Genomic DNA, 24,595 nt, shown 5'->3' with positions numbered 1-24,595 from the left:
GGATGTATATTTGTCACGCTTGGACTTCAGGAGTATCGTCCAAACGTCAGTTGCCCGCTCAGATGACACAGTTCTCATTTAGGGTTCCAAAACGCCCACAACCTCATGGAAGTGATAAGAATCTACTAGGGATCAAAATGAAAACGAATCCATGCTGAACTCTGGTACTTGGACATCCTGCTTGGCAGATTTAAGTAGGCTACCGAGGCCTGCCTTGCGTGCTAGAAGGTCACTCTCCTCTTTTATGGTCTCTTGCGTGGGCACCTTGACAAGTGAACGCTCGGGAGAGGCTCGGCGTGTTAGAGATGGAGATCCAATGTCCATGTCAATCATAATTGACGGGCGTCTGCCTAGCTTGTGATCCAGCGCAAGAGATCTCCGGAATGTAGCATATGGTGTTGGTTGGGGTTCCGTCGGGGCAGGGACAGATATCGATGGGCGCTCAAAGGACCACGAACGCACGAGATCCAGCGCTAGTGCATGGCAACCTGCAGAGAAGCTAGTCAGCCAAACTCTAGCCCGACATGTGATCGTACTCACCCATCCTGCAGAACACCCGGGCGATCTGGAGCACGAAGTTGAATTCAGATCGTCCTGATATCTCGCTTGTGCCCTTAGCTGTTTGCAGGGTCTTGGAGCGGAGTTGGGAGAACAGTAATGCAAGACTAGGATCATCGTAATGGGGTTCGCCGATTTCTACCACTTGTATATCTAAAGCATCGGCGATATCTCGCAAGGGTGTCTAACCAAATGAACACTCAAGGGTTACGCGGAAGAGTGACTTCGCTTACCACCAAAATTCTGACAGCTAAGTCTCTTCGGTTGAGCATCCAAAAGGCCCAGCTTCCAAGCCATCGATTGCCTTCACGAAAGGCGGTATGGATCACCGTATCGTGTAGTATATCCCGCAGCACAGGACCATCCGAGCCTCCTTCTACTACACGAGCGAGAGCGATTGCCAGCTGAAAATCTGACAGATGCCTGAGGCAAACATGAACAGCGTCTTTCAGACTCCCTCCCAAGAGGAAGAACGCAGCAGCATACTCTAAAGCGATCATGTAGTGGCAGAAATCACAAGGAGGGTATGGAAACCTACCAAATCTCTGCTTACCTAGCAGAGCATACGCATTCTTCAGGGCTGCAGTCTTCTGTTTCGGCTGCGTGAAGTCGTTCGCGAGGAACCTGAGCATAATGGCTTGTTCTTTGTGCCATGCAGCCTGCTTCCATAGTCCATGCACCAGCTTCACCTTTCCCAGTGCGAAATAGAAGAGTGAGCATGCTATAGGGTCACGATTATCACCAGCCATGTATTCATTCCGTGCGATAACTTCCATGTGAGCTTTCTGCATGCCCCGAAACTCAACATGGCTCGACAACCAGTGTGAAATGAACGTACCAAGGATTCGACAGAATTCAGCCATATGAAGACTCCAAGGGCTCGGGCATCAGACCAGAGCATCCTTCCACTGCACGCTGCTGTCGATGTGCTTAGCAAAAGCTCTTGGCTCTCACTGTGGAAGGCCCATATCATATCACGATATCGCAGGCGTTCCCTCCAACCGGTTGATCGCGGTATTGCACCGTTTGAACGTGGACTGCTGGGATCAGATGTGACTCGACGGTTGAGGATATAAAAAGACCGCATAGAGATCACATATCGAAGGCCATTAGCGTCCAATGCTCGTCTCTGTTCTTCGATCTACACACATGGTGAGTTGGTGATACATAATCATACAGTCGCACACTGACCTCAAGGGTCGTCTGAATAAGAACCAGAAGAAATGCGTGCTCATTGGGAGTTAAATGAGGGAGAGGTCGCGATTCAATTTGCTCGATAAGCGTTTCCACCATATGACGGGAGAAGACTGTTTCATCCGGTCTTCAAAATGTGAGCAATTTCCATACGCTGTTATAGGGGAACGCACTTACAACGAGTTCTCCTGCGGTGTGCTGAACAAGAAGTTATATCGTTTTGAAGGTTTGTTCTGTAAGAAAATTATCACGAGTGATGCCAGAATCTCGAAACGACTTACACGTATCATATACTGACCACGCAGGTACTGTTCCACAGGAAAGGCATTCCAGTGAAAATCCTGCGTAGGATCTTCGTATATAGCCTTCACGATCAGAGATAGAGCAACGATAATTTGCTTCACCAGCTCCACCTTACCTATAAAATAATTAGATGAATTTCCTACTCCATCCACAATACTTACCCCATAACAAGCACTGTAGAAGCATTTGCGGATGGTAATCCTCCAAGGGCCCATTATGCCGAGCAACGTACTGAAACAGAGGTTCCTGATCCTTTTGACGTGCTTTTTGACCAAAGAGAAACAACTGGTGGCCTGCTGCGATCAAGAATGACCCATTTGCGAGCCATATTGAATCGCGGATTGGATATGAGATGTAACTAGCGAGTATTTAGTCGACTCTCGACGCTCGTTGAAGTATAGAGCGTACTCTCTGATATCCACTTTCCAGCAGATAGCCCACGCAGGGTCATCGTTAAAGTAAGTTTTCCTTTGCTGGCACAACAGCTCAACATGGTGCGTGAAACCGATAGCCAGGATTGACTGGTTATCGGGCGTTGATGTCCAGTCCAAATCGTTAATATGTTCAGAAGTACTACCGAAATTATGGATGAGGCAGTACTGATAACAGACTGTCCCTCCCACCTGAATATTCTGCGATGCTCGAGACCTGAGGCGAATTCAGACTCTTTCGAATCCCAGATTGTAAGTTCTTGACCACCCGGTAGTTGTACAACTGAGATATCAAGACGGCATAAACGTTAGCTATCACAGCTCTGTTCAATGAAAAGGGTTGTTCACCTAGGACAGACTTTTTCGCAGAACTGCAACTCGCCAGCGCGAATTCCTTCCTTCCTGTCTTGACCTTGCCCGTGCATCTCCACCCAGAAGGTGTCCCATCCTCTGCTATCCAGAACGAAAGCTCACCATCGTCAGATATACTGAGTAACGTGTCATGCTCCTCCAACGAACTATCCCTACTCCACGACATTGGATCGACGGGGATGATTAACTTTGGCGGCTGGGCCAGTGGTAGATTGTTCTTGGAATGCAGACGTAAGGTCGGATTAAGGTTGCTGTCAACACATATGTACACGATGGAACTGTCTGAAGTCAGGCCAACAATACATTCGTGCGCTGTCTTCGAGGGTGCCGAAAATAAACTAGTGATGGAAAGGACTGTAAGCGTCGAAATGGGCTCCGAATGTAGAGTCAAGATCGAGGTTTCGGACGAGTACGTCGCTAGTAGCCTACCTGCACTACAAATCAGGCTACATGTTGTGCAAAACGAGATTATCTTACCGCCATCCAGAACCACAACATGGTCCGCGTTAGACCATCGTCTTCCTCGGGCGAGCTGAGACCCCCCTTCAATGACCCGCCAGACTTCTCCTCCATCAGCGCGTACGACTGCAACGCCTCTTCCAGCAGGCGTCCTAACCAGTCTTCGTATCTTGCTCTCCTCATGGGATAACCTATTAAGTCCCTTGGCATTAAGATCCAGTCCTGCGGCCTGACCATCAAAGAAGGCTAAGGGCGATACCTTGAATGTAGTCAGGGGAGTAGATGTTACCATGGTTAAGCTGGTGACATCAGGATGTGGGAAAAGGTACAGATGAGAAGGAAGCTGAGAAAGGACATTCGAACTCGTATGTGAAAGGGAAAATTGGCGTATGAGCGTCGGAGGTCTGCGGTCAATGTTCTGTAACCAGTTTGAATTTGCGTCAAACGAATAGATATAAGTAGAACCTACTGCGACGGCACTGACAAGCATAGAGCCATCCCCGAGAGCGCGAACAAACAGATCCCAACCTTCTTCATCAATTTCTCTCAACCTCTTGACCTGAGGACTTGCATCTTTAGCAGCTGACGCTAGAACAGCTTTGATCGTGCGCCGGACGACTTCTTTGTCCAACCACACGACTGTAGACTTTCTTGGGTGTGATCCAAGTTTTGCTGCAATGAGGAACGGAAGCGAAGAGAAAAGGTCAAGAGACGCGTGTAGTTGCAAACGATGCGGCGCATCAATCACAGGGAGGAATATCCGCAGCGTAGAATCAGATGTAATGGTGTAGAGTGCGGGATCATCACTGCGCCCAATGCAATGTGTAAGCCTCGTGTCAAATGTAGTGACTGAAATGCTCGACCTTCGTGATTCCTGAGAAAACCTCCACATCAAGTCTGTAACGAACCTGGGGTGAGGAATGTTTTGCACCAGGCGGCCGGAAGTGGTTGAATATAATCTAACCAAATTATCATGCTGTAAATCATAATTTAGTAGGCACCTGGGGCGGGGCGTGAGGTCCCGTACGTGAGATATAGTGGCAATAAATGCAAGAGTTGGAGCAAATTTCGCGAGAGACGGAGTTGCCACCCTGACGAGCGAAGTGAGATTACTATTGAGACGAAGGAACATGCGCTGCTGTACCTTGCTTCCCACTTCTTTGACCATGTGGGAAGGTCATTTTCCAATATCAACGTGTAGACGGATAGGCCGTTTTGACTGCCAACTGAGAGAAGCCCTGAATGGAAATCAACAATTGGCGCATAACGAACACACAAGACTAGTACCAGATCTGCAGTCCAGAGCTGTGACGGGATCACTGTCTTGGAGTGAAATGGAAGAGTGAATTCTCCAGGTATTGTTACCTGACAATAACCATGCGGCAATGTGCGTGTCCATGGAAGCAACTATCTACTTCGAGTATGAAATTAGGCGTGGCAGTATTAGGAGGGAGAGTAAAAGAGGGGATGCACGTACGACTTTCATGGCGGAGTCGACTGCCACGCAAGAAATGGTTTGATTAAGGTGCTGGGTGCCGGGATAGATTTCCCCGAAGGTAAGCACGCGTACGAGGTTAAGAGTACTGGCATCCAAGATTACTACGGAGTCTGCAGAGGGGTACAACTAGTTAAAGAGGATCTTAATCAGTATGAAATCGAGCGGATGAAGTGCGCACTATGAGAGTGACATGAGGTAGAACCAGCTGGTGAAGTGCACCAGCTGGACAGCCGGTGAATGTTTTCAGGAGATCTAACATCTGTGCAGCGAATGTGAGTTCAAATTGTTTGATTCATGCGGTCCATTCCAGGGCGCAGAGAGTAGGCTGCCTGACGTTGTAAGCTTTCACTGCAAGGTGAAGGAGGGCAGGTGACCGTGACTTGAGTTGAATATGCTTCCGGTCTCCAGTGACTGTTTCTGGCTAAGATCGGACGCATTGGTACTACTAGGCTTAGCCACCCTCGTCATATTAATTCGCAGACTGCGGTGTGCGGCTTTACCACTTACCACTTTCGCCAGCCTTTCAGTGCTAGCTAACTCATACCAGCATGCGCCTCTGGGGCTGCATACCACTCACTCTCCTAGCTCTCGTAGCTCTTTCTACAGCTACCCAAGTTGCATGGAATTCAGATGCAACCATTCAGAGTCAGACATTGGTCGACATTCTCAATAATGACGAGGACTATACGTCACTCCTTTCTCTCCTGCAGAAAGCTAAACTCATCCCAACGTTGAACAAGTTGAATGGCAGCACCCTTTTCGCACCAACTAACGACGCGATTAATCGTCATGATCTTTGGAGGTCAGCCCTCGAGTATCCTAACTTGCTCAAAGACAATCTGCAAGAGGAGCTACGTCAGCAACTGTTCTACCATCTCCTTAATTACTCCGTAACTGAAGACCCAAAGGACTCGACTACACTGCAAGTTCTCGACACACTCCATTTCCCAAAATCTTCCCTGGATCCTCCTAACAAGCCACCCCCATGGATACCAATACCCGAGAGCACTTTAGGCAACCAATCCCAGAAGTTACGCATCACTTCAAGAGATGGCGTAGCCTGGGTCGGTGTCGACGCTTTTGGCAAAGGGGGTATTGAAGTAACGAAACAGAAAGCGGAGGCGACAAATGGTGTCGTGTATGGAATTGCAAACGTCCTTGATGTTCCACCCCATCTTGGTTAGTTCCTTTTCATAGTCCACATCATAACACTTTCTCACCCTTCCACTCAGGTCGCGTCCTGTCTCGTGAACCGTCGTTGTCATATTTCAAGAAGGTCATCACACCTAGCATATTCGATGTCATCAACTCTACCTCTGAGCTTACGTTGTTTATTCCCGTCGATTCTGCATGGGAAGCACTCGATCCAATTGAGCGTTTATACCTCGAAAGCCAATTTGCTGCGGATGATCTCTTGCGCATACTTAACATGCATGCTGTTGTTGAGGACAGTGTCAGATGGTCGAACACTTTCGAATCAACCACCACCTGTAAGCAACCATGCGTACACGTAATTATTGCGTTGACATTGGGAGTGCAGTGACTACTCAATACGGATCTCAGTTGGAAGTCGTCGTCTCTGAAGGGAAGACTACAGTATCAGGCGCCACCCTTTCGCAGCCGGATATTTATGCGGGTAACGGAGTCTTACACCTCGTATCCTCTCTACTGGTTCCACCAGGAGCCCTCCAGCTGACCCCCGAGAAATATCTTCTCGCGCTCAACTGCTCTTCATTTATCTCTCTCATACACTCAGTCAATCTTACCCATCTCATAAATGATACCGAGACTCAATACACCATCCTAGCACCGAAGGACGACGTTTTATCCCTTTTCAAGAATGACGGCTTACCCGAAAAGGGGAGCGATGAGCTGAAGAGGATGTTGCAGTACCACTTTCTCCCTGGGAAATGGACGCCCAAGAAGTTAGTGGATGGCATGCTACTAGAAAGCGTACTTCGGGAGCCAGGGCTTGATTACGGGAGACAAGTCATGCATGTCGAGGTCAACGACGGTGAGAAGCAGGATGTTCCATCCAGACATGTCAGGTTTGGCGGAGCTGGCATTATTGGACAGCACAGTGAGTGATTTCCAGACGACGCAGTTTACTTGCGCTCAATCTCAGCTAGTTGTTATGAGCAATACTGTTGTCTACTTCATCTCATCACCTCTGGAACCACCCGTGGACCCACTTCAAACAGCTCTACCCTCTCTTGAGTTGTCTTCGTTTCTTGCCGCAGTTTTCTCTACGTCCATCGCAGAAGTCATCAAGAAGACACCCCGTGCAACATTCCTCATCCCTCACAATGCTGCTTTCAAGCGGCTTGGTAAGCTGGTCAGCGACCATCTGCTAGCTGCTTCATCCAAGACGGACCTGGAGCACGTCATAATGCACCATGTCATAGACGGTATTGAATACTCGCAGAGCCTCGTGAACGGCTCTGTGCGCACTTTCGCCACCCTTGAAGGATCCGACTTACAACTGGAGCGCTTACCAAATTCATCCGTCATCGTCAGCCCCAGCGGTGGCTGGGCTGGCATGAAGAGCGCGTTATATCCGACAAACATGCTTACTGAAACTGGTGTGATACACGAGCTGTCAGATCTTATGATCCCGCGATCCGTGGAGTTAAATGTAGGAAAGCTTATGAAAGCGGCCAAGGCCACCACTATGATCAACATGGTCACGAAAGCTGGATTTGATTGGATCCTAAACGGAACCGCTCCTCCTGAAGGTTCAAAGTGGGCAGAACAAGGTTTAGGTGGGGCGAGTTGGACTCTACTTTGTCCAACGGATGATGCATTCAAGACCTACAACCTTACACGGCTCCTCGAGAATATCGACGTCCTTCGTGCGCTCGTCAGCCAACACCTTATTCGCACGCCATCATCTGCAGGAGAACCTGGTTCATTTGACATCTTTGACGTCTTGAATAACAACCGTCCCCTTCCCCTGGAAGATTTGGGCGAATATCCCACTCTCCTTTCGCCTTCTTCGGCGTATGGCGATGTTGTCTTCCGCGCGCTCGACGGCAAAGTATCCCAGTACATGGTTGGGATAAAGAACGCAAGGGGGACAGACAAACAAGCTGACTGGGCACGCGTCCTGACGTGGGGCCGAGCAACGACAGGCGGGGGCACGGGCGGCGTTATCACCATCGACCGCATGCTCTTCCCGTATCATCCGCGATGGTGGATCGAATATTTCCCGCCGCTTTTCGTAGGGAACACTTGGTATTGTGTTGATAGGCTTGTTCTTCTATGCTGTCCGGACAGTCTGGAAGAGGGATGTGACGGAAGCCACCTATGAGCCGGCTGGTGGATTTGGACAGGAGGACAGTATACTTGATGAATAGATACCTGACGACTAATGTGTAGCTTCTATGTGACATTACTTATGCTACGATTTTCTAAAAAGTGCAACTCGAGACAATCTGCACGTTACTCGGGGTAAATGGTGGGTTGTGGACAATATTGTGATGGAGTTTGATCGGGAAGCCGGCTGCAGCAAATCCTAAACTGACGCGTGAATAATCATATGAAAGCGCATCCGAAGCTCCTTGTCGGAGCACCGCAGTGCTTTCTACACCTACAGGTCTCATTTTTTCTTATACCCGTACCAATATTTCGCATCGTCCAGCATGGTCAGAACCATCCTTCAATTGGTGCACAGCACGCTTACACAATTTCTCAGAGCAGCGAAGCACCAGCAGCCGAGGAGACCAAGAACTCGGCAATTGACAACGTAAAATCGTTCATTGCAGGAGGTTTTGGAGGAGTTTCCGCTGTCCTCGTGGGTGAGAAGGCTTGACTTGTGTGTCCTGACTTACGTTGATATGTTTTCAGGGCATCCTTTTGACCTGACCAAGACGCGGTTACAGACCGCGGCTCCAGGCGCATATACTGGTGCAATTGATGTTGTCAGGAAAACGTTAGCTCGAGATGGTGTTACTGGGTAAGTAGCTGCGTCTATGCTCAAGGCTACCTTTAATTGTCAATCAATAGCTTGTACCGTGGAATGGTACCTCCACTCTTGGGAGTCACTCCGATCTTTGCAGTCTCTTTCTGGGTAAGTATACAGTGCTTATGTCCAAACTGCTTGTCTTTTTGAGACCGTTACCTTCAGGCGTACGATGCATCCAAGAATTTGATACTCGCACTCACACCCAAGCGTACATCCGAAAACCTTTCCACAGCAGAACTTGCCGCTGCCGGTTTCTTATCTGCCGTACCGACGACACTCATTACTGCACCTGTTGAGAGAGCGAAGGTTCTGCTACAGGTTCAAGGTCAAGGAGGTTCAGGGCCCCAGTACAAAGGTGTCTTTGATGTTATGAAGCACCTTTACAGGGAAGGTGGTATGCGGAGTATCTTTAGAGGCACTGGTGCAACTATTGCTCGTGACGGACCAGGTAGTGCTGTGTGAGTTTACATCTGACATCCGAGAACACTTCTACCTGGACTGAAGTAACACTCCTCAGTTATTTTGCAGCGTATGAAGTTACCAAGAAGGCCCTGATGCCGGCTGGGTCGTCAGCAGGAGACCTCAACCTAGGCGCCATCATGTTTGCAGGCGGAACTGCAGGTGTCGCAATGTGGTCAATAGCTATACCCCCAGATGTAAGGTTTCACGAACCATAATCTCTCCAGCATTGTATTCACGTTGCTTCAACAGGTTTTAAAGTCTCGCATACAATCTGCACCTTCTGGCACATATTCTGGACTTTTTGATTGCTTTAGGAAGACTGTAGCGCGTGATGGAATCACTGCACTATGGAAAGGTCTGGGTCCGGCGATGGCCAGAGTATGTCATTTCCATGATCATGCTGAACATTACTTACACACTATGATATTGCTTCAGGCTTTTCCAGCCAATGCTGCCACATTCGTACGTTGCATTCCTCAATCTGACTTTGTTACTGTGTTCTAATTAGTATTGGTTATGGTAGCTTGGTGTTGAAGCCTCGCGGAAGTTAATGGATGGTTTCTTCTGAATGTTTCATGATTTTATAGCATATATATGAACAATGGATTTCATCACAGGGCTGAAGTTGTGTCACAAGAGAATCCAGTTTGTGAGCAATCGCGTCTTGGAATTACAGTCCTTCGCTGCGACACCTTCCACCCACCCTTGTCGTATTCCCCAACCCCTGACAATGTCATGACCAGTTTGATGTGTGGTGACAGGATTGATCACGAGTCTAGGCGGTACAGGGCATGAATATTGATCTTCCACAAGTGCCCCTTGAAAGCCATTTCATTTATGACACGTTGCTCACTCCGTCACGACCTTGACCAGTGACCATGAGCGGCGCCAAATATTGACGTGAATGTTGGCACTAGTCTGTTAGCATGCAATGCACGAATGACGAATATACTACCGAACAGCACCCGGCGCCTATGGATTCCAACGGTCATGTGAATCATAGCCCATTATGAGGTTGGCGATATCTTGGGATCTCAAGGCCTCATAAAGCACAGTCTGTCTCATCAAACTTATTTCTGCCCATCATGGCTGCGCCTCCCGAAGTAACGACCAAGAATCTCACTGGGAAATACATTATGGTTCGTGTGCTCAGGTTATGTACATCGCAGGGACAATTCTGATGATATTCGCGCTCACTGATGACAGAACAAGACGTTGAGCGATGACAGTGACGATATCCTCAAGCTCCAGGGTGTATCTTGGTTCAAACGGCGTGCCATCTCGATGTTTACGTTGACGCTTGGGGTAAAGCACTATACCGACGAGGGCGGCTTTGAGCACGTAGACATCCAACAGACTCTATCTGGCGGTATCTCGGGCACAGATGAGTATCGCACTCTCGACTGGGAGGAACGCAACCAAAGCAACGATGTTTTTGGTGCTGTGATAGCACAATCGAAGAGAATCAAGGTTGAGGAAGTGGATGATGAATTCTTGAAGTCTGGTTGGACGGAAGACACAGTTGAAGATGGGTTAATTCTCGCTGTAGCCTGGAGTGATACTCCGAAAAGTGGCTTAGAGTGGAAGGCAGAATTGGTACGACTTTATCGTTTGGTTTTACTCGTTTCTCATGTTCTTCAGACATGGGGTTTTGAAGTATTAAACGGCGAGAGGAGATACGCTAGACATGTGAAGTTCACATCATCAGACAAGAAGGATGGTCCCATCTTCAAACACTTGTATTACGATTATGGTAAGTCACCTCTCGCAGTGAGCTATCATATGCTCATGATTCATCTTTCTCCTAGCCGGACCCAGCTGAATACCACGGACAGCGAGTGCATGAAACAGAGCTCTACTTTGTATTTATCACTCACTGATAAACTTACGCTTGTACTATATCCAATATTACGCACTCCGTCCTCTCAATCAAACAGAGGTGATTCTCCCAGATAGGATGGTTGAAGTAAATTAGCGCTCGGTAACCATGTCAGCAAGTGCTCAGACTTTAGGAACGCTATCTCGGCAATGGGTCATTAATATGAACCAAGTCATGTCTGACTCCAAGAAAAAATACAAGTCGTCCAGTCAACCACGAGCTGTTTCTGCTTCTGAGTAGGTCTGCCATCAACCTGTTCTATAACTACCCCCCACCTAATCATAAATCAGAATTGCTCGTAATTTGAGCAATTTTGAGACATGGTCATCACATCAATGTTGTGAACAGGTTTCTCTCTCTGACCTTCCCTCCGAATTTCAAGAAGATGTGGACAATATATTTGGTACCACAAAGCGAATTCCTCGATCCTGGTTGGACAAGGTAAGCTATTCAAGTCTCTCCATCATGGTGTTCATATAATGCAACCCGTGCAGTCTTTTGACTGTAGCCCAGGTTTTGCCAAGTTTATAACAGATGCTTCACAAACGGCACCAGAACTGTTCTCCGCTGATCAAAGTGCAAGCAACGAACTATTTGAAGATGTATGCGTCGTTTTCAGCGCATGGAAGCGCTTGGTACAAATGAGGAGTGGCAAAGAGAAATGGTCTGAGGCGGACTTCGTGGCTAACGTGTAAGGTTTTAGTTGAACATTGAAATACAAGGCTCTGACATATTGCAGATACAACGTATTCCGAACTCCTGCAATCAGAGAAAGCACCTTCCGGTGTGTCCCATCTATCCTACGTTTGTAGTTAAGTGATTCACAAAACGACATCAGGGTACAATGCGCGATTTCACTCCCTCAGCCGCAAGACACATTTCAAAACGCCTTCGATGTGCCTCGCGTATTGAATACGAAAACCGTCATCCCTGACTGCGCAATCTTCATTCCCGCTTCACGGACTCGACCATTGTCGCATTCTGCCAAGTCACCATACAAGCTCCTCAAGAACCACCCTGCTGTAGTTAAAGCTGGGAATGCGGCTAAGAGATCTTCTTTCAGGTACCAGAGTACACCGTGTGCTCAGCTTCCCGATATGCCCGGTTTTGAGTTCGCAAGCAGCTTTTGGGAGGATAAGAAGCCAGTGCACGCTCTTCTTGATGATGCATATCGCCAGAACCGCATGTCAACAACTGCTGCTGTCCGGCATTTACACTCCCTTGGTATTCATGCCCCTGTCACGGGGCTTATTTGGGCAGATGGAGCTGTCCGCGCTCATGTTGATTGGTGTGAGAAATCAGAGGGAAAGACAGTATGTCCATTGTTATGCTAAGCTGAATCATTTTATGAGGTTATGGCATTGCAGGTCGTGATGTCTGCCCCGTATTGCGGTCCCCGTGGTCGGTCATCAAACGACGTGTTCCATGAGTGGAAACTTGATCGTCCAAGCGATATTCTGCAGGTTTACTTTCTTGTTCGGAATATTGACGGGTGGACCACAGGCAAATTCTCGGAGTATATTGTCCGGGGTGTCAATCAAATGGTGGACAAGCTGTCATCCAGTGAAAGGACATATAAACCCTGGAAAAGGGTTGGGGACCTGGCACCTCCATTAAAGGCTAACGCGCTGAAAGAGAATCACAACATTTCTGTTACCACGGTTGTGACTTCGGATGCGTCTCCCTCTCCACCTAAGCCCAAGAGCAGGCGACGGAGACGTAGGTCCAGTAATTGATACCCCGGACTGCCATGTATAATAATTTACCGTGCTACATTGCGTGTTGTATTTCAAAACTTACACCATCAAAGTGTTATACTATATAGTACATACTGATCTCAATTTCTATTTCCAAACAGATGGAATTTTAGTGATGACGTCTGCCCACCGTGACAAGCGATTCTCTTCCCAGTCCTCTATGTAAGAAAGGCCAGCGTTGGCACGGCGTCCTTCCTCCACTTTCAGACGTTTCTCAGCATCACACCAGAAGAAGACCCACGAGCCCATCCGCATATGACCGGAGCTACGCTCAAAGTACCACTTGTTAATGGGGTTGTCATTTCGACTCCGCCAAACAAGGTCTCGGCCTTCACCCTTGCCTTCCTTGCCTCCATTTGGGTTAATGGAGAACGGGTGGCCCAGACCATAAGACTCGTCATGGAGGGCGACCCACAAGAAGTCGACGGTGCCGTCACCCTGATGACTGGGCAATACAGCAAATTTGTCAAGATATGAAATGGGTTCAGAGGAATCTGGCGAGGGCTCGTTGGTGACGATAGCGGCGCCAACATAATCTCCTGCAACTACAACGAAGTCGAGAGTCTGTTCTAGGCGCTTGTAGAAAGCGTCAGCATCGAGTGTGCGCTTGAAGGAGGTTTCCAAGAGATAGTTCATTTTTGCTTTGTCAATGTCCGCAAGACTGCGGATAACTTGTATTGGGAGACCGCGACGCAGGAGAGTGGGCGTGTCCCGCGTAAGCTTTCGGTTACCTTGGAGAAGTGCGTGAGGCAGGCTCGAGCTAACAGCAGGCTTGTTCGTGATGAGGTTGGCAATGAGGGAACTCGCTGAACGGTGAGATACCATGATGGCAGATGATGTGGGTGGCATGTACGCTAAGCAGGTACGCGCGAGGGATAAATTTGAAAGCGAAGAAGGTTTTCCATTGGACCATGATGGGTCGTAAGTATCGCGGATATAGTCATACTCGGAGGTAAGGTTGATGAGAAGATGAGGGAAGCCTGTCCTGGCATAGGAAGGGACACCTCCTTCCCGGTTAATAATCATCAATCGTAGAGGAACGAGATTGATATCTTGAGAGTAGTCTGCATGGGGATCATGAGTACTTGACTTCATGTCATTGTCATCAAGCGCAGCAGCTTCGACCATGCCGCGAGCAAGGGCGCCGAGAACGTCATTAGCATCTATTCGCACTGATCTGCAGAAGGAGTCCAAGGCGAAAGGAGGAAGAACTGGGATCTCCCCGGCGCGTAGAGCAGAACGAATGGCGACAAGGTCCGAAGGAAAGACATGTGCTTCAGGGGGAATAAAATCGCGAGGCTGGTCATCATCTGGCTTAGGACCTAGTCGGACAACGGTACCGAGGACGGGGCGCGCCTCGGCACCTTGTGCTTCTAATGCGGAAACAACTCGCATAATCTCTTCGATGAGAGCGGAGCGCTCGTCATCATCGCCTCTGACCTGATCATTTTCGACGACGATAACGCTGACAAGTCCAAGTGTCTCGAGGTAGACCATGCCCCTGGCGATGCTGTCGAGCTGCTTATCTGTGAACGGACCCTGGAGTTTTACGAGAGCAGTGCGGCGGTAGACAGGATTCAAGATAGAAGATAAGATGGGGCTCGGGTTAGGCTTAACCTGTTCTTGTTGTTTAACGACAGATAGTATGTCTGGGGCTTTTTTTGGAAACGATGGCATTGAATCAGCGGGAATAGTAGATGGGACAGCAGAGCCAGCTTTTTCCGGAACAGGTGGACGAACGCCAAAATTTGCCAGGTAAGATCTAGTATCCCGCAGGGATGGGTTGGCTTTCAGGAGGGAGAGAATAAAATCCTGCTGAAAAGGTTAGCTCGTTGTAGAAAATTAAATTAAAACACACATTATCGCGCGGGTCGAGATCATCGACCTCGACAGTGGACGGAGGCTGACGAAGACTGCGAATCGTCTGCAAAGGTCAAATTGGGAGTCAATACATCCGTTCTGCGTGAATCAGTAAGCTCTAGTACGTACGGCGTAGAAGGCCCTGAACGTCTGAGTTCGACGTGCTTTCAAGGCTGAAGCTGCGACAGGGGACAACAAACGAGGCCCGTGGAGGATAGTATGTGAGAGCATGATGACTCGACTTGGGTGGGGGTGTGCGATTTATCAAGCTTTTAAGCGGCAGGTGAAGCAACATTTAGGAAATCCTGTACATAAGGAAGAAAGATCAATGGAAATCTATGAAAGGAACACGCTGGCAAGCAGCCAGCGCCTGAATGGTCAGCCAACTCCACGCAGTCATAGGATAGCGTCTGGCAAAACTTTCTCGTTCGTATCCAGATCCTTCTAAATTGGGAAAATCTGAATCATCCATTCGTTCGGTTGAAGGTTGCTCGAACGTTGCATCGCTTACAGGACCAGTGACTAACTTGCCACTTCATTTCTTGATCTACTACCCAATCGGCGTATATTCTCGAGCAAAACAAACGCATCATGAGACTCAGGTCAAGCCCATAAAGGCGCATTCGTAACACTTGATCATCGGCGGGCCCGGCTACAAAAAAATGCGTGAATCCGAGTCGACAACGCTACAGAAACGTTTTGTTGACGCTCAGCGTCTACTATCGTGCGTTTCATTCAAAAATATTTATAATATCCTTTGTTCACGTAGCGCCCCAGCTACTAGTATACAGGAAGCACAGACCTCCTTGCCAGCCTGACAACTTCCAGTGGCCCATAATCCTTTAGGGTCATTACGTTGATTGCAGGGCCATTACGTCGTGATATATGATTTTATATTGCGATGACAATAAAAGGCGTGCTCTGCACATGTAATAACACATAACTTTCTCACCAGGCCTCTGAGGCTATGGCTTTTGAAAGGCAATTTACTGTTTTTTATGTCCGTGATTTGTGTTAACCAGTGTTGCCTGGCAGTTCAATCGATGGTCCTAGAAGAAACCTAGTAGTCACGGTGCGGATATGACAAAGAAGTGTTGAAAGTACGGAAATTAATCTTCACCGCTACTACTACTACTAGTAATGAGCCATTTTCGCAGAAGCATGATTCCGATTTTCATAAACGACGCTTCGAATACGAAAGTTCAGGAAGGTGCTGGAAGAAATGCCCATCCGCGAGGGCACTGCGGCATAATGGCTCCTTGCCTACGAACATGCTGACATGCCCACACCCCACCACTGCTACGTAGCCAGCTGCAGGAAGCTTTGCCAACAAAATACGGTGCACACTTCTTTTCAATATTATCACTTGTTGCGAACGGACCGAGTTCCTCGAATATCTGACTCGTTTTGGCCTATATCACTTGAGCATAGTGAAATTGGAAGTTGGGTAGTTGCCACACAACTGGAAGTGCAGGATTCAGGTGGCCTTGACGTGCAGCCTTTTAATTGTCTTTTGGAAATCGCAATGGTCTGCAATGCTCAAAACGTGAGAAGGCGAAGATGCCGGCTACTAGACTGCAAATCGGCGCGCGACGTTAGAGAAGCGTTCGGTACGGTAAGCGTGTGGCATGCTTACATCCACCAAAATGAGGTTGTCTTCACTGCACATGGCAGCAGTAAAAATTGGTTCCAGAGAAGAATGTGGAGGTAGAGTGCGCTTAATAACCCGGTAGGGTAGACTCGTGTGGATTTCGTTCGCAAAGACTTTGCGAACCACCGTCGTATCATGTACATGATGGCTAATACCATCTTGAACTTTGGCATCTCGCTTTATTGCAAGCTGGTTGAAATCCCGTATCTCCAAAGTCTGCGGAGACGTGAGAGTTGGCTCAGTAAGAGACACGAATTTGGTCCCGAATACGTAGCACACCCAGACGGAATCATGTAGGGAAGAAGACCGCATCAAACGTGTGCCTGTGGGGCCCCACTCATCCCATTCGATTTCACGGCAGCGAACCTCCGTAGAAAGGGCTTCGATATGGGATAGCAATGTATCAGCTGGAACGAACGTATCGTAAGGGATGATACGGTGATTAGTCATCAAGGAGACTGTTATGATGAAGAGCCTGTTGCCAGGCGCCGTTGAGAAGGGTAATTGAGCCTTTGAATTAGGCTGCCAGGTAGGCGACGGATCAGAGCGGATTGACAAATCCACCGGGTTGGCCCAGAAATCGAATTCGGGCCAAAGAAACACGCAAAAATAGTCCGTCCGTCGACCAAACTTTTTGCTAGATGGCTTGGTCATATCAAACACGTAGAGCTGGGCCTGGATGTCTATATCCCCGGAGCCAAAGGCGCTGCCCACTAGCAAAAAGCGACTGTTGAGGAATGCGAATGTCACAATCTCGGAATCGAAGCACCATGTCTAAAAATGACGATCAGAGGGTGGCTCCACAGAACCTTAAACGATTACAATTACAAAAATGACTTTGCCCGTTGTCCAGTCCCATACAGTAAGTTCAGGGTCTGCATCTTCACGCTCATAGTCGAAAAAGATACCCAAGAGATTATCGCACACTCGTAATGTGTACGTTGCTCGGACGTTCCGCGCATCGAGTTCATGAATGAGGATGGCTGGTTGAGGCGCTAATCTGTGCCTGTCTCCTGTGGTAAGGGAACGTAAATGGATCCGGATGCTACAGGTAGTGGTGTTGGTATTAGGGCTGCTGATGTGTCAGATTTGATAAATACACAGCAGTGAAGCAACATACAGCAAGGTGGGCTCTTCGATGAGCACTAGAAGATCTTGTGCAGGATCCATTGTGAAATCTCGAACGTGCATGTCCAGCGTCACACTCCATTCTTTTTCTTCGATTTTCCTATACTTTGATGGCAGCTGACGGAAGTGAAGGACATCTGGCGTGCTAGATTGCGCAAACACATTGCCGTATAACTCCCAGATGTGTCCCTGCATCATCGAGAAATCCTGCGATTCTACCCATCTCAGAGACTCCCATGCAGCCTTACGTTCCTTAAGAAGTGCGAGCCGATCTGAGGTAGAAAATGTGCTTGGAGGGCCGTCCACCATACCAGACACAGCAAGCTCGATTTCATATTGAGCTCTATCTTCTTCTACAATTGAGTGGAATAACCTGCAAACCTGTACTATGACATGAGTACGGTCGACTTTCAAGAATACCCGTTGTGCACACCTCCCGGCAAACCAATATTGTTCTCCAGTCCAGCAAAGAAATGATATTAATAATAAGTTCCACAGGCAGCGAGGTTAATATCGGATTTTCCATAGATGACGGTGGTGTGTAAGTGTAGTTCGGCAGGATCAGAGATAGTGCCTCATATTGCACGTGACCTATAGATCATGGCAGTTAGCGGTGTTTTGTTCTCTTCTTATTCGACCAGTTCTCAGACATATCTTCCTCTCAGGTTGCTGTGGTAATGACCACCGCCCATAGGACAGGATTGCACACCAAGGTGTGTGTCTGTGTTATTATCATGAATGTTTTCAATTTACTCCGGCCCATAAAGTTCTACCAGGAGGATATTGTGCGTCGCATCGACTCGCCAAATTTATATGGAATTGTACTTGTGAGTATGTACCCGCTGGACTCTACACATAGCTCATGCAATTAACAGAGATGCTGGCATGATGCCGAGGATATCCCACCACTCCCAAGTCCATTCACGGACCCCTTAATGAGATCCCTTGATCGTGGCGAGATTGGGGTCTCATTCTTCCCAGGGGGTGTTCGCGACATCGTCCCGGAGTCTGACTATGAGCTCGTAGATAGAACATTTCAGTCCGGGGATTATTGCAAGCGTAGCGTTGATGATGTTCGTTCTGGCGTGGTGACCAGCATTGAGGCAAAAACACGGCTTGTGCACGCAATCAGCGGAGAGCAAGTAGAGGGTTGGAGAGATATCAAGGAGGTCAGACGTGCTACAGACGTTGACGGTGGAGACTATGTGATCTATGATGACTGGATTGGACAGGTGCGCTTCAATGTCTCGCAAGTCGAAATGACATGCTGAGTTCCCACATGAAGGTCATAGAGGTTTGTCCAATAACTATGGTACAAAGACGTGATGATTGATGATTCCCATAGCTATTTGACGAACTTCTTGTTTCCGCATCTGGCGCCTTCGTCCGCTTGCCCGAGATTAGCTCTCGTCTCACAATCGGTGACAAGGGGCCGGTAGGTTTCACCTGGGTGTCGATTGTTCTATGCACTCACTTTCTTAAGGACATCCTACCAAACCCAGAAACACTTCACGGGATAGTGAACTATCCTAAAGGAGCCCCACTACCTAGCCCAGATGACACCGTCATAGATATGAAGCGCACAATACTAGCCATCTGCTGGCTAGCGGTAAATCAAAGCGTAGGTCTCCTTATCTTTTTCAGTCCCTCACATTCTCACCACATTATGTAGTTGGATCCTAGTGTCGCCCAACTCAAACAGCGACCAGCACGTTTCTGGTCTGGCGAAGATTTGACTAAACTAACAGTCATTAGAATGCGTTTGGATGATGTACGTGTCGGGGATAAGGTTCTGTTGGAGAATGATGTAGGTGTGCCTGTCACAAGATACGGTGTTGAGTCAGAACCAAACGGCGCAATGACGATTAAGACCCTGTGCGTGAGGGAGACGAAAACGGTCGTCAATGTTCTTTGGCAAGATGGATCACAGGAGAGCCTCCCCTCCACAGAGCTGATTCCGTACCTGAATCCAGATGAATATGACTGCTGGTAAGGTTTATTCACTGTCTGATATGTCATTGAATAACCCATGGTTCCTCAGGCCAGGCGACCACGTCTTATGGAAACTAGAGCATGAAGAGCACGCAGCCGTCGTTCAATCGGTCAATTCCACCGATCGAGTCGCCGTCATTCGTCTCACGAATACTGGCAAGACTGAAACTGTCTCAGTTCTTGAACTCGATCCCAATGGTGTCAGTGATTGGACGGCAGGCACTCCACACACTCATCTCGGCATGCGTCGCGGCGACAGGGTGTTCATCCACCGTGAAGGCACCTCAAATGGTTTTGAATCACCCAGAGTTCCGAGAATCGGCGAGATCGAGGAGTGGGTGAGAGAGGTGCCAGTTAGGCCCGATGGAGAATTCAGCGGTTGGAGGCGCACGATGGCAGATATGGGGACGAAAATAGCATCCGAACGAAAAGAAAAGCCCATTGTTTCCCGTGTCAAGCATCCAACGCGGGACGATGCATCTCTGTCATGGTTTGGAGAGGTCACTGGGGTGAGTCCCCTACCGAATCGCACGATCTGTTTCTGAACTAACTTCAATTCGAAGCTTCGTCTAGACGGAACAGTCGATGTCACCCATCCGAATGGATCTCTGGCTATATACCCTCTCTCACGGCTGACAAAGCTTTACGACACTCTTGAACAATTTGAGGATGATGGCTGGGAGGGTGAAGACGGATCCGATCAAGGCTCTCATATCGACAACGCCGAGGGTGTGTGGCATCTAGATGCAAGTGACGCATGGCACTACGACCATGACGATTCAGAATGGGAAGACGAGGATGATAGTGATGAGGATGGCGGTGGAATGGATGTGGACACCTGGGTTGACGAAATTGATGTCTTGGGCGATAGTATCCCTCTGATATCACGCGATGTGACACCAGACGTGACTGATTCGGTCTCACCATTCCCAGTCTCGTCGTCCAACACATCACCAGATAGTACCCAAGAGATTATTGTCCAGGAGGATGACGATGGTGATGCCGATTCTCCATGGAAAAAGTTCGAGGTTCTCCCAAGTGCACCCCATGATCATGCATTTTATTCATCTGTGTCGAATAAGCCATCGAAGAATTTCCTCGCGCGTTTGACAAAGGAGTACCGTGCGCTCTCAACCAGTCTACCAGGTCTGTATCATTCCTCATTCCTCATATCTACTTCACATATACTAATGAAAATAGATTCAATTCTCGTCCGTGCGTATGAGGACCGTGCAGATCTATTGAGATGCCTCATTATTGGACCGGAGAACACACCCTATGAAGACGCACCGTTTGTAATAGATTGGATGCTTGACTCAAACTTCCCTCAAAGTCCACCGATCGCCCACTTCTTGAGCTGGACCAACGGCAACGGTCGCGTTAATCCGTGAGTGAGGATGAAGGAAGCGCTGCTCTCGGCTAATCAGAACTCAGAAACTTGTACGAGGAGGGCAAAGTTTGTTTGTCCATCCTCGGGACATGGACTGGAGATCGCACGGAAACGTGGAGCGCGGCAAGATCTTCACTTCTCCAGGCCTTTGTGTCGATACAGGGTCTGGTGTTGGTGAAAGAGCCGTAGGTTTCTGAATGCTGTCTTTTTAAAAACTGGCTGAGTGTTTTCCAGGTGGTTTTGTGAACCTGCGTACGAAAAATTGAGGGGTACTGAGGAAGGCATGGTTAACAGGTGGCGTCCACGCTGATTTCCTCGTACCTGTGACTTACTCCATCACATTATATTAGCCGACTCTATAGTGAGAAGGCATATGTGCTATCCCGTGGATTCGTTCGTCGCGCCTTGGAGATTCCTCTTGGTGGGCTAGAAGCAGAGATCAACTGGTTGTACAATACCCAGGGCAGGCTATCCAAAGTCCTGGACGACTCCCGAGCACTGATCCAGAAGAGCCAGTCGGGCCCAGAAAACGCAGAGGCAGATGAGAATCTTGCAGTACCCCGCCTGACTGCAGGCGGTATTATTATGCTGGAACGGACACTGTCCAAACTGCAAACGCTTCTTCACCGGATGTAGGATTTTATTTCTATTATGTCTTCAACTTGTCTTTATTGGATATATTCGAATACGGAATTAATCGCAAGCAGTATGAATGAATTCGGGTTACACCCACTATGAATTCCTATAAAAATATGATATACCCAAATATGCCCGTTGAACATAGGTGTAGACGACATGCGGACCTCTACAAAGAATTCAAACAGTATGGGGAGGACAAAGAGGACGTAGAATATAAAGAATTGTGCACAAGGTCCCTGAGGAATACAAGAACGAATGAAATCCTAGAAATGACAGACAACAAGTCTGGATGATACCAGTACGGCAGTATCGAGGTCCATAAGAACAACAACAATGAAAAATGGATGACCGAATCAGTATACGTGTACCGCTAGCACCCGGTAGTGAGGTTGTTCTTAGGGAATGGTTGTTTGAAGTCAGTCCTCCAAGTCGTCAGGTTCGGATTTGTGTATGCCTCAAGATACCTGAACGCACGAGCATGAGCAACTAAATCAGTATTAGTAAAAGTGTAGCACGTACTCATTGATATATGCAGCTGTCGGGAAATCCTTAGGGTCACAGCCGATGTTGATTGAGCCTTGAGGCTGGTAGACACGAATCCAATCTATCCGCATGGTAGCTGGGAAAACCAGATTTGTGAAGTCGACCGTTTGGAAGTTCTCAGAAATGCCCAAGTTGGTGATAAGGTACTACGAAGAGCGTGAGCTAAAGAACAACCCAAAAACAATATTCTTACCATTGGCTCCTGGGGGATTGGTCTGTCTGAAATTTCAGTCACAGGATCAGCTACCAATGCGCCGGCATCAAGGGTCCACCCAACGACATCATTGTGATCCAACTGATGTACTGCGTAAAGACGGCATCAATAATGACCATGGGAAATTTGTGGGTTTTACTTACGCCTCCATCAGCTGAGTAACCTATGACAGTGTTAACTCATGCAAAATACTAAAGACAATAAATACCTGGCTTATACTCGTATCCATATGTCGAAAAGCAGCCAGTGTTTTGCGTGTAGCAACTCTGGTCTAAAATCTGGTTAGCGTCTGAACAGTTACAAGATAAATGGGATTTACTTGTATTCGTGACACCAGACGTGGACTGCTGATAGACACCGCCGAGGTACGAGTTAAGTTGGGTGACATCTGAGTTAGGAATTTGATAGTTTTGCGACGTGTTGGACCATTGGTACGCATAATTCATAGGCTGGCTGCATCGTGAGTCAAGACGCGTACTTAAGACCGTCCACTTACAGCCCACTGCGCAGATTGAGAAACTTGGCCTTCGAGGATGACCTACGATTGTTGAGAAACCTATCAGAATCAAAAATGAACTACCACACCTGTGATTCGAAAACATCAATTTCGGGTGCAGACCGACCAACATATGTCCCATCTGAGTGAACGGGTCCCGGATGGGATTCTCCTTTGCAAGTGCACCTTGATAAACGCTGGCCAGGAAGATACGAAAGGGCGGTGTTATCGTACGGGTTGCCAGTAACAGCTGCCGCTGGTGCACCGTTGATCGTCTGGTTGGGGGCTGTACCAACGTCGCAAGCATCATAAGAGTAAGGCCACTGACACGTTGATCAGTGATCAATTTTCGAGCATGAGAAGGGGAGCCTACCATTCCCTCAAGGCTTGCGCCGTACCCGACTCGTCCTGTGAATTGTCAGATGATAGCGCTTTCAAAATACGACGCTACTAACCGAGGTTGCCCATCGACCACACTGAGATCATGTTAGTACACTCGCAAAAATGAATAACTTCGTTTCGTACCTGCCGGCCACAGACCTAGTTGACAGAAGCAAAAGATCGGTAAAATATCAAACACACAACATGTCATTATGCGCACCGCTGACGTTGTTTGTCCCTGGTAAACTCACTGACGCCAGAACCATACCACCTGTGAAGCAGAACTTATTCCAAGTGGAGATCAATCCACTTGTGAAACTCAAGTTGTTCATTTCCCTTTCAGATAAGGTGATTTCCAACGCGCCATTCTTGGTCGTCACCTGACCAGGGTAATACCATTCAAGGTCATTGGTCTAATAACGATTTATGTTTCAGCTAAAGCCAATACCTGCAGGAGTATATTATTTACCTGCCAATAATGAAGGTTTACAGCCTCCCAATACGGATCATCTCCAGGCCAGAAGGTCCGGCCTTCTACTTCGAATTCATCACTGAAAACTAACTGCCATTTCGAGGAGTCTGCAAAAGACGTGTAGGTATGGGCGGATGACGGGGTATCCACATCAATAAGACCATAATTATTTGTCATAGTGGGGATCTTCGCAGTCGTAATAGGCATTTGTAACATAAAGAGAAGATGTGAAGACTTACCTGTCCGCTCGCATTAATTCCACCAATGTTGAATCCGCCCTCGTTTGAAAGAGAATGCTTTGTGAAATAGGAAATCATAGGGTATCCGGCACTGAAGAGTATGTCAATCCCAGGGACTAGGTTGACACGAATGGTGTGGGCGTACAATAGAGCCACCATTCCAACAGCAAGAAAGATCAGGCAGCCGAGGTTGGTTAAACCTCTGTAAGTGAAAACAGAACCGCCACGGTCATTGTTGCGGTCTCGACGAGGATCCGGATTATGAAGCTCATCATCTGGTTCTTCGAGGTTCATGGCAAGAGTAGCACCCCATGAAGATGGATCGGGAGAAAGGGAGAACTGTAGTAAATATTGCATTAGGAATCGGCGAGACGCAGCTAAATTGAAAAGGGCGCATATTGGTGTATATCGTGACGTACCTTTTCAGATATTGACTGGTCTTGGAGAGACGCTGTCCGCCCAGCACTGCTGTAAGGCGACTCGCTCTGGAAGAACATTCAGAACATATTACGTGAAGGCTGTCATATAAAGTTGACGACGAACAAGGGTATTGTAGCTTTGCATGCTTCTCAAGGACGGGGGGGCCCTAGCAAACGCGGCCTGCACGACCTGGTAGCCCCCTCCAGATGGAAGAAGAGTTGCTGTTGAAGGAGCATTTGGAAGAGTTTGAGAATGAAAATGTCTTTGGCTATCAGAAGCCATCTAAAGGCAGA

The 24,595-nt window shown here is 48.1% G+C and overlaps 8 protein-coding genes across 8 annotated transcripts; 4 read left to right on the top strand and 4 right to left on the bottom strand.

The window, feature by feature from the left end:
- Positions 1-132: 132 nt before the first annotated feature.
- EDB93DRAFT_1236998 (RAVE protein 1 C terminal-domain-containing protein) lies at positions 133-5,074 on the bottom strand (the record flags this gene model as incomplete). The annotated part of the gene is made up of 19 exons (XM_041451367.1): positions 133-488; positions 541-742; positions 792-1,045; positions 1,097-1,343; positions 1,397-1,699; positions 1,750-1,879; positions 2,047-2,170; positions 2,217-2,413; positions 2,464-2,628; positions 2,679-2,769; positions 2,835-3,287; positions 3,336-3,735; positions 3,787-4,123; positions 4,181-4,293; positions 4,345-4,408; positions 4,462-4,555; positions 4,605-4,728; positions 4,795-4,941; positions 4,994-5,074. The coding sequence occupies 19 exons, from the start codon at positions 5,072-5,074 to the stop codon at positions 133-135; spliced, it is 3,882 nt and encodes a 1,293-aa protein (XP_041313434.1).
- A 289-nt stretch (positions 5,075-5,363) lies between these two features.
- On the top strand, positions 5,364-9,809 carry EDB93DRAFT_1236996 (uncharacterized protein; the record flags this gene model as incomplete). Its single annotated transcript, XM_041451366.1, has 12 exons — positions 5,364-5,994; positions 6,048-6,305; positions 6,356-6,895; positions 6,945-8,049; positions 8,515-8,612; positions 8,662-8,770; positions 8,821-8,884; positions 8,942-9,237; positions 9,297-9,435; positions 9,491-9,619; positions 9,677-9,703; positions 9,765-9,809. The coding sequence occupies 12 exons, from the start codon at positions 5,364-5,366 to the stop codon at positions 9,807-9,809; spliced, it is 3,441 nt and encodes a 1,146-aa protein (XP_041313433.1).
- Positions 9,810-10,326: 517 nt separating this feature from the next.
- On the top strand, positions 10,327-11,063 carry EDB93DRAFT_1244479 (uncharacterized protein; the record flags this gene model as incomplete). The annotated part of the gene is made up of 4 exons (XM_041452217.1): positions 10,327-10,380; positions 10,448-10,837; positions 10,883-10,994; positions 11,050-11,063. The coding sequence occupies 4 exons, from the start codon at positions 10,327-10,329 to the stop codon at positions 11,061-11,063; spliced, it is 570 nt and encodes a 189-aa protein (XP_041313432.1).
- Positions 11,064-11,228: 165 nt separating this feature from the next.
- Positions 11,229-13,018, top strand: EDB93DRAFT_1196180 (uncharacterized protein; the record flags this gene model as incomplete). The annotated part of the gene is made up of 6 exons (XM_041450886.1): positions 11,229-11,356; positions 11,411-11,561; positions 11,615-11,811; positions 11,860-11,904; positions 11,959-12,433; positions 12,473-13,018. The coding sequence occupies 6 exons, from the start codon at positions 11,229-11,231 to the stop codon at positions 12,854-12,856; spliced, it is 1,380 nt and encodes a 459-aa protein (XP_041313431.1). The 3' UTR covers positions 12,857-13,018.
- Positions 12,911-15,163, bottom strand: EDB93DRAFT_7768 (uncharacterized protein). Its single transcript, XM_041457432.1, has 3 exons — positions 14,867-15,163; positions 14,736-14,801; positions 12,911-14,692 (listed from the first exon to the last, which is right to left on the bottom strand). The coding sequence occupies exons 1-3, from the start codon at positions 14,966-14,968 to the stop codon at positions 12,965-12,967; spliced, it is 1,896 nt and encodes a 631-aa protein (XP_041313430.1). The 5' UTR covers positions 14,969-15,163; the 3' UTR covers positions 12,911-12,964.
- A 1,144-nt stretch (positions 15,164-16,307) lies between these two features.
- On the bottom strand, positions 16,308-18,042 carry EDB93DRAFT_1073686 (uncharacterized protein; the record flags this gene model as incomplete). Its single annotated transcript, XM_041445032.1, has 4 exons — positions 16,308-17,162; positions 17,217-17,460; positions 17,509-17,897; positions 17,950-18,042. 4 exons carry the CDS (start codon positions 18,040-18,042, stop codon positions 16,308-16,310), a joined length of 1,581 nt encoding a protein of 526 aa, XP_041313429.1.
- Positions 18,043-18,044: 2 nt separating this feature from the next.
- EDB93DRAFT_1099187 (uncharacterized protein) lies at positions 18,045-21,534 on the top strand (the record flags this gene model as incomplete). Its single annotated transcript, XM_041446911.1, has 13 exons — positions 18,045-18,057; positions 18,165-18,229; positions 18,284-18,343; positions 18,392-18,748; positions 18,862-18,951; positions 19,000-19,137; positions 19,189-19,505; positions 19,558-20,017; positions 20,072-20,654; positions 20,709-20,895; positions 20,943-21,083; positions 21,133-21,192; positions 21,249-21,534. 13 exons carry the CDS (start codon positions 18,045-18,047, stop codon positions 21,532-21,534), a joined length of 2,757 nt encoding a protein of 918 aa, XP_041313428.1.
- Positions 21,535-21,907: 373 nt separating this feature from the next.
- Positions 21,908-24,584, bottom strand: EDB93DRAFT_1244474 (glycoside hydrolase family 16 protein; the record flags this gene model as incomplete). The annotated part of the gene is made up of 17 exons (XM_041452216.1): positions 21,908-22,001; positions 22,057-22,226; positions 22,274-22,375; positions 22,438-22,457; positions 22,503-22,565; positions 22,614-22,743; positions 22,791-22,832; positions 22,880-23,113; positions 23,164-23,198; positions 23,246-23,266; positions 23,316-23,330; positions 23,392-23,584; positions 23,641-23,829; positions 23,883-23,973; positions 24,028-24,221; positions 24,302-24,367; positions 24,426-24,584. 17 exons carry the CDS (start codon positions 24,582-24,584, stop codon positions 21,908-21,910), a joined length of 1,818 nt encoding a protein of 605 aa, XP_041313427.1.
- Positions 24,585-24,595: the final 11 nt, after the last annotated feature.

The sequence above is a fragment of the Suillus bovinus genome, assembly GCF_016758785.1.
Source record: "Suillus bovinus strain UH-Sbo-P2 chromosome Unknown EDB93scaffold_1, whole genome shotgun sequence".
Taxonomy (NCBI): Eukaryota; Fungi; Basidiomycota; class Agaricomycetes; order Boletales; family Suillaceae; genus Suillus; species Suillus bovinus.
This window is presented reverse-complemented; position numbering and strand designations above follow the sequence as displayed.

What these genes read in the sequence shown, in the direction of transcription:
- EDB93DRAFT_7768 (XM_041457432.1), bottom strand. Translation starts at nt 14,968, where the DNA reads ATGCTCTCACATACTATCCTCCACGGGCCTCGTTTGTTGTCCCCTGTC. An exon ending in CGTTCAGGGCCTTCTACGCC is followed by an intron (nt 14,802 to 14,866) that starts GTACGTACTAGA and finishes TGACCTTTGCAG; the next exon opens with ACGATTCGCAGTCTTCGTCA. An exon ending in ATCTCGACCCGCGCGATAAT is followed by an intron (nt 14,693 to 14,735) that starts GTGTGTTTTAAT and finishes TAACCTTTTCAG; the next exon opens with CAGGATTTTATTCTCTCCCT.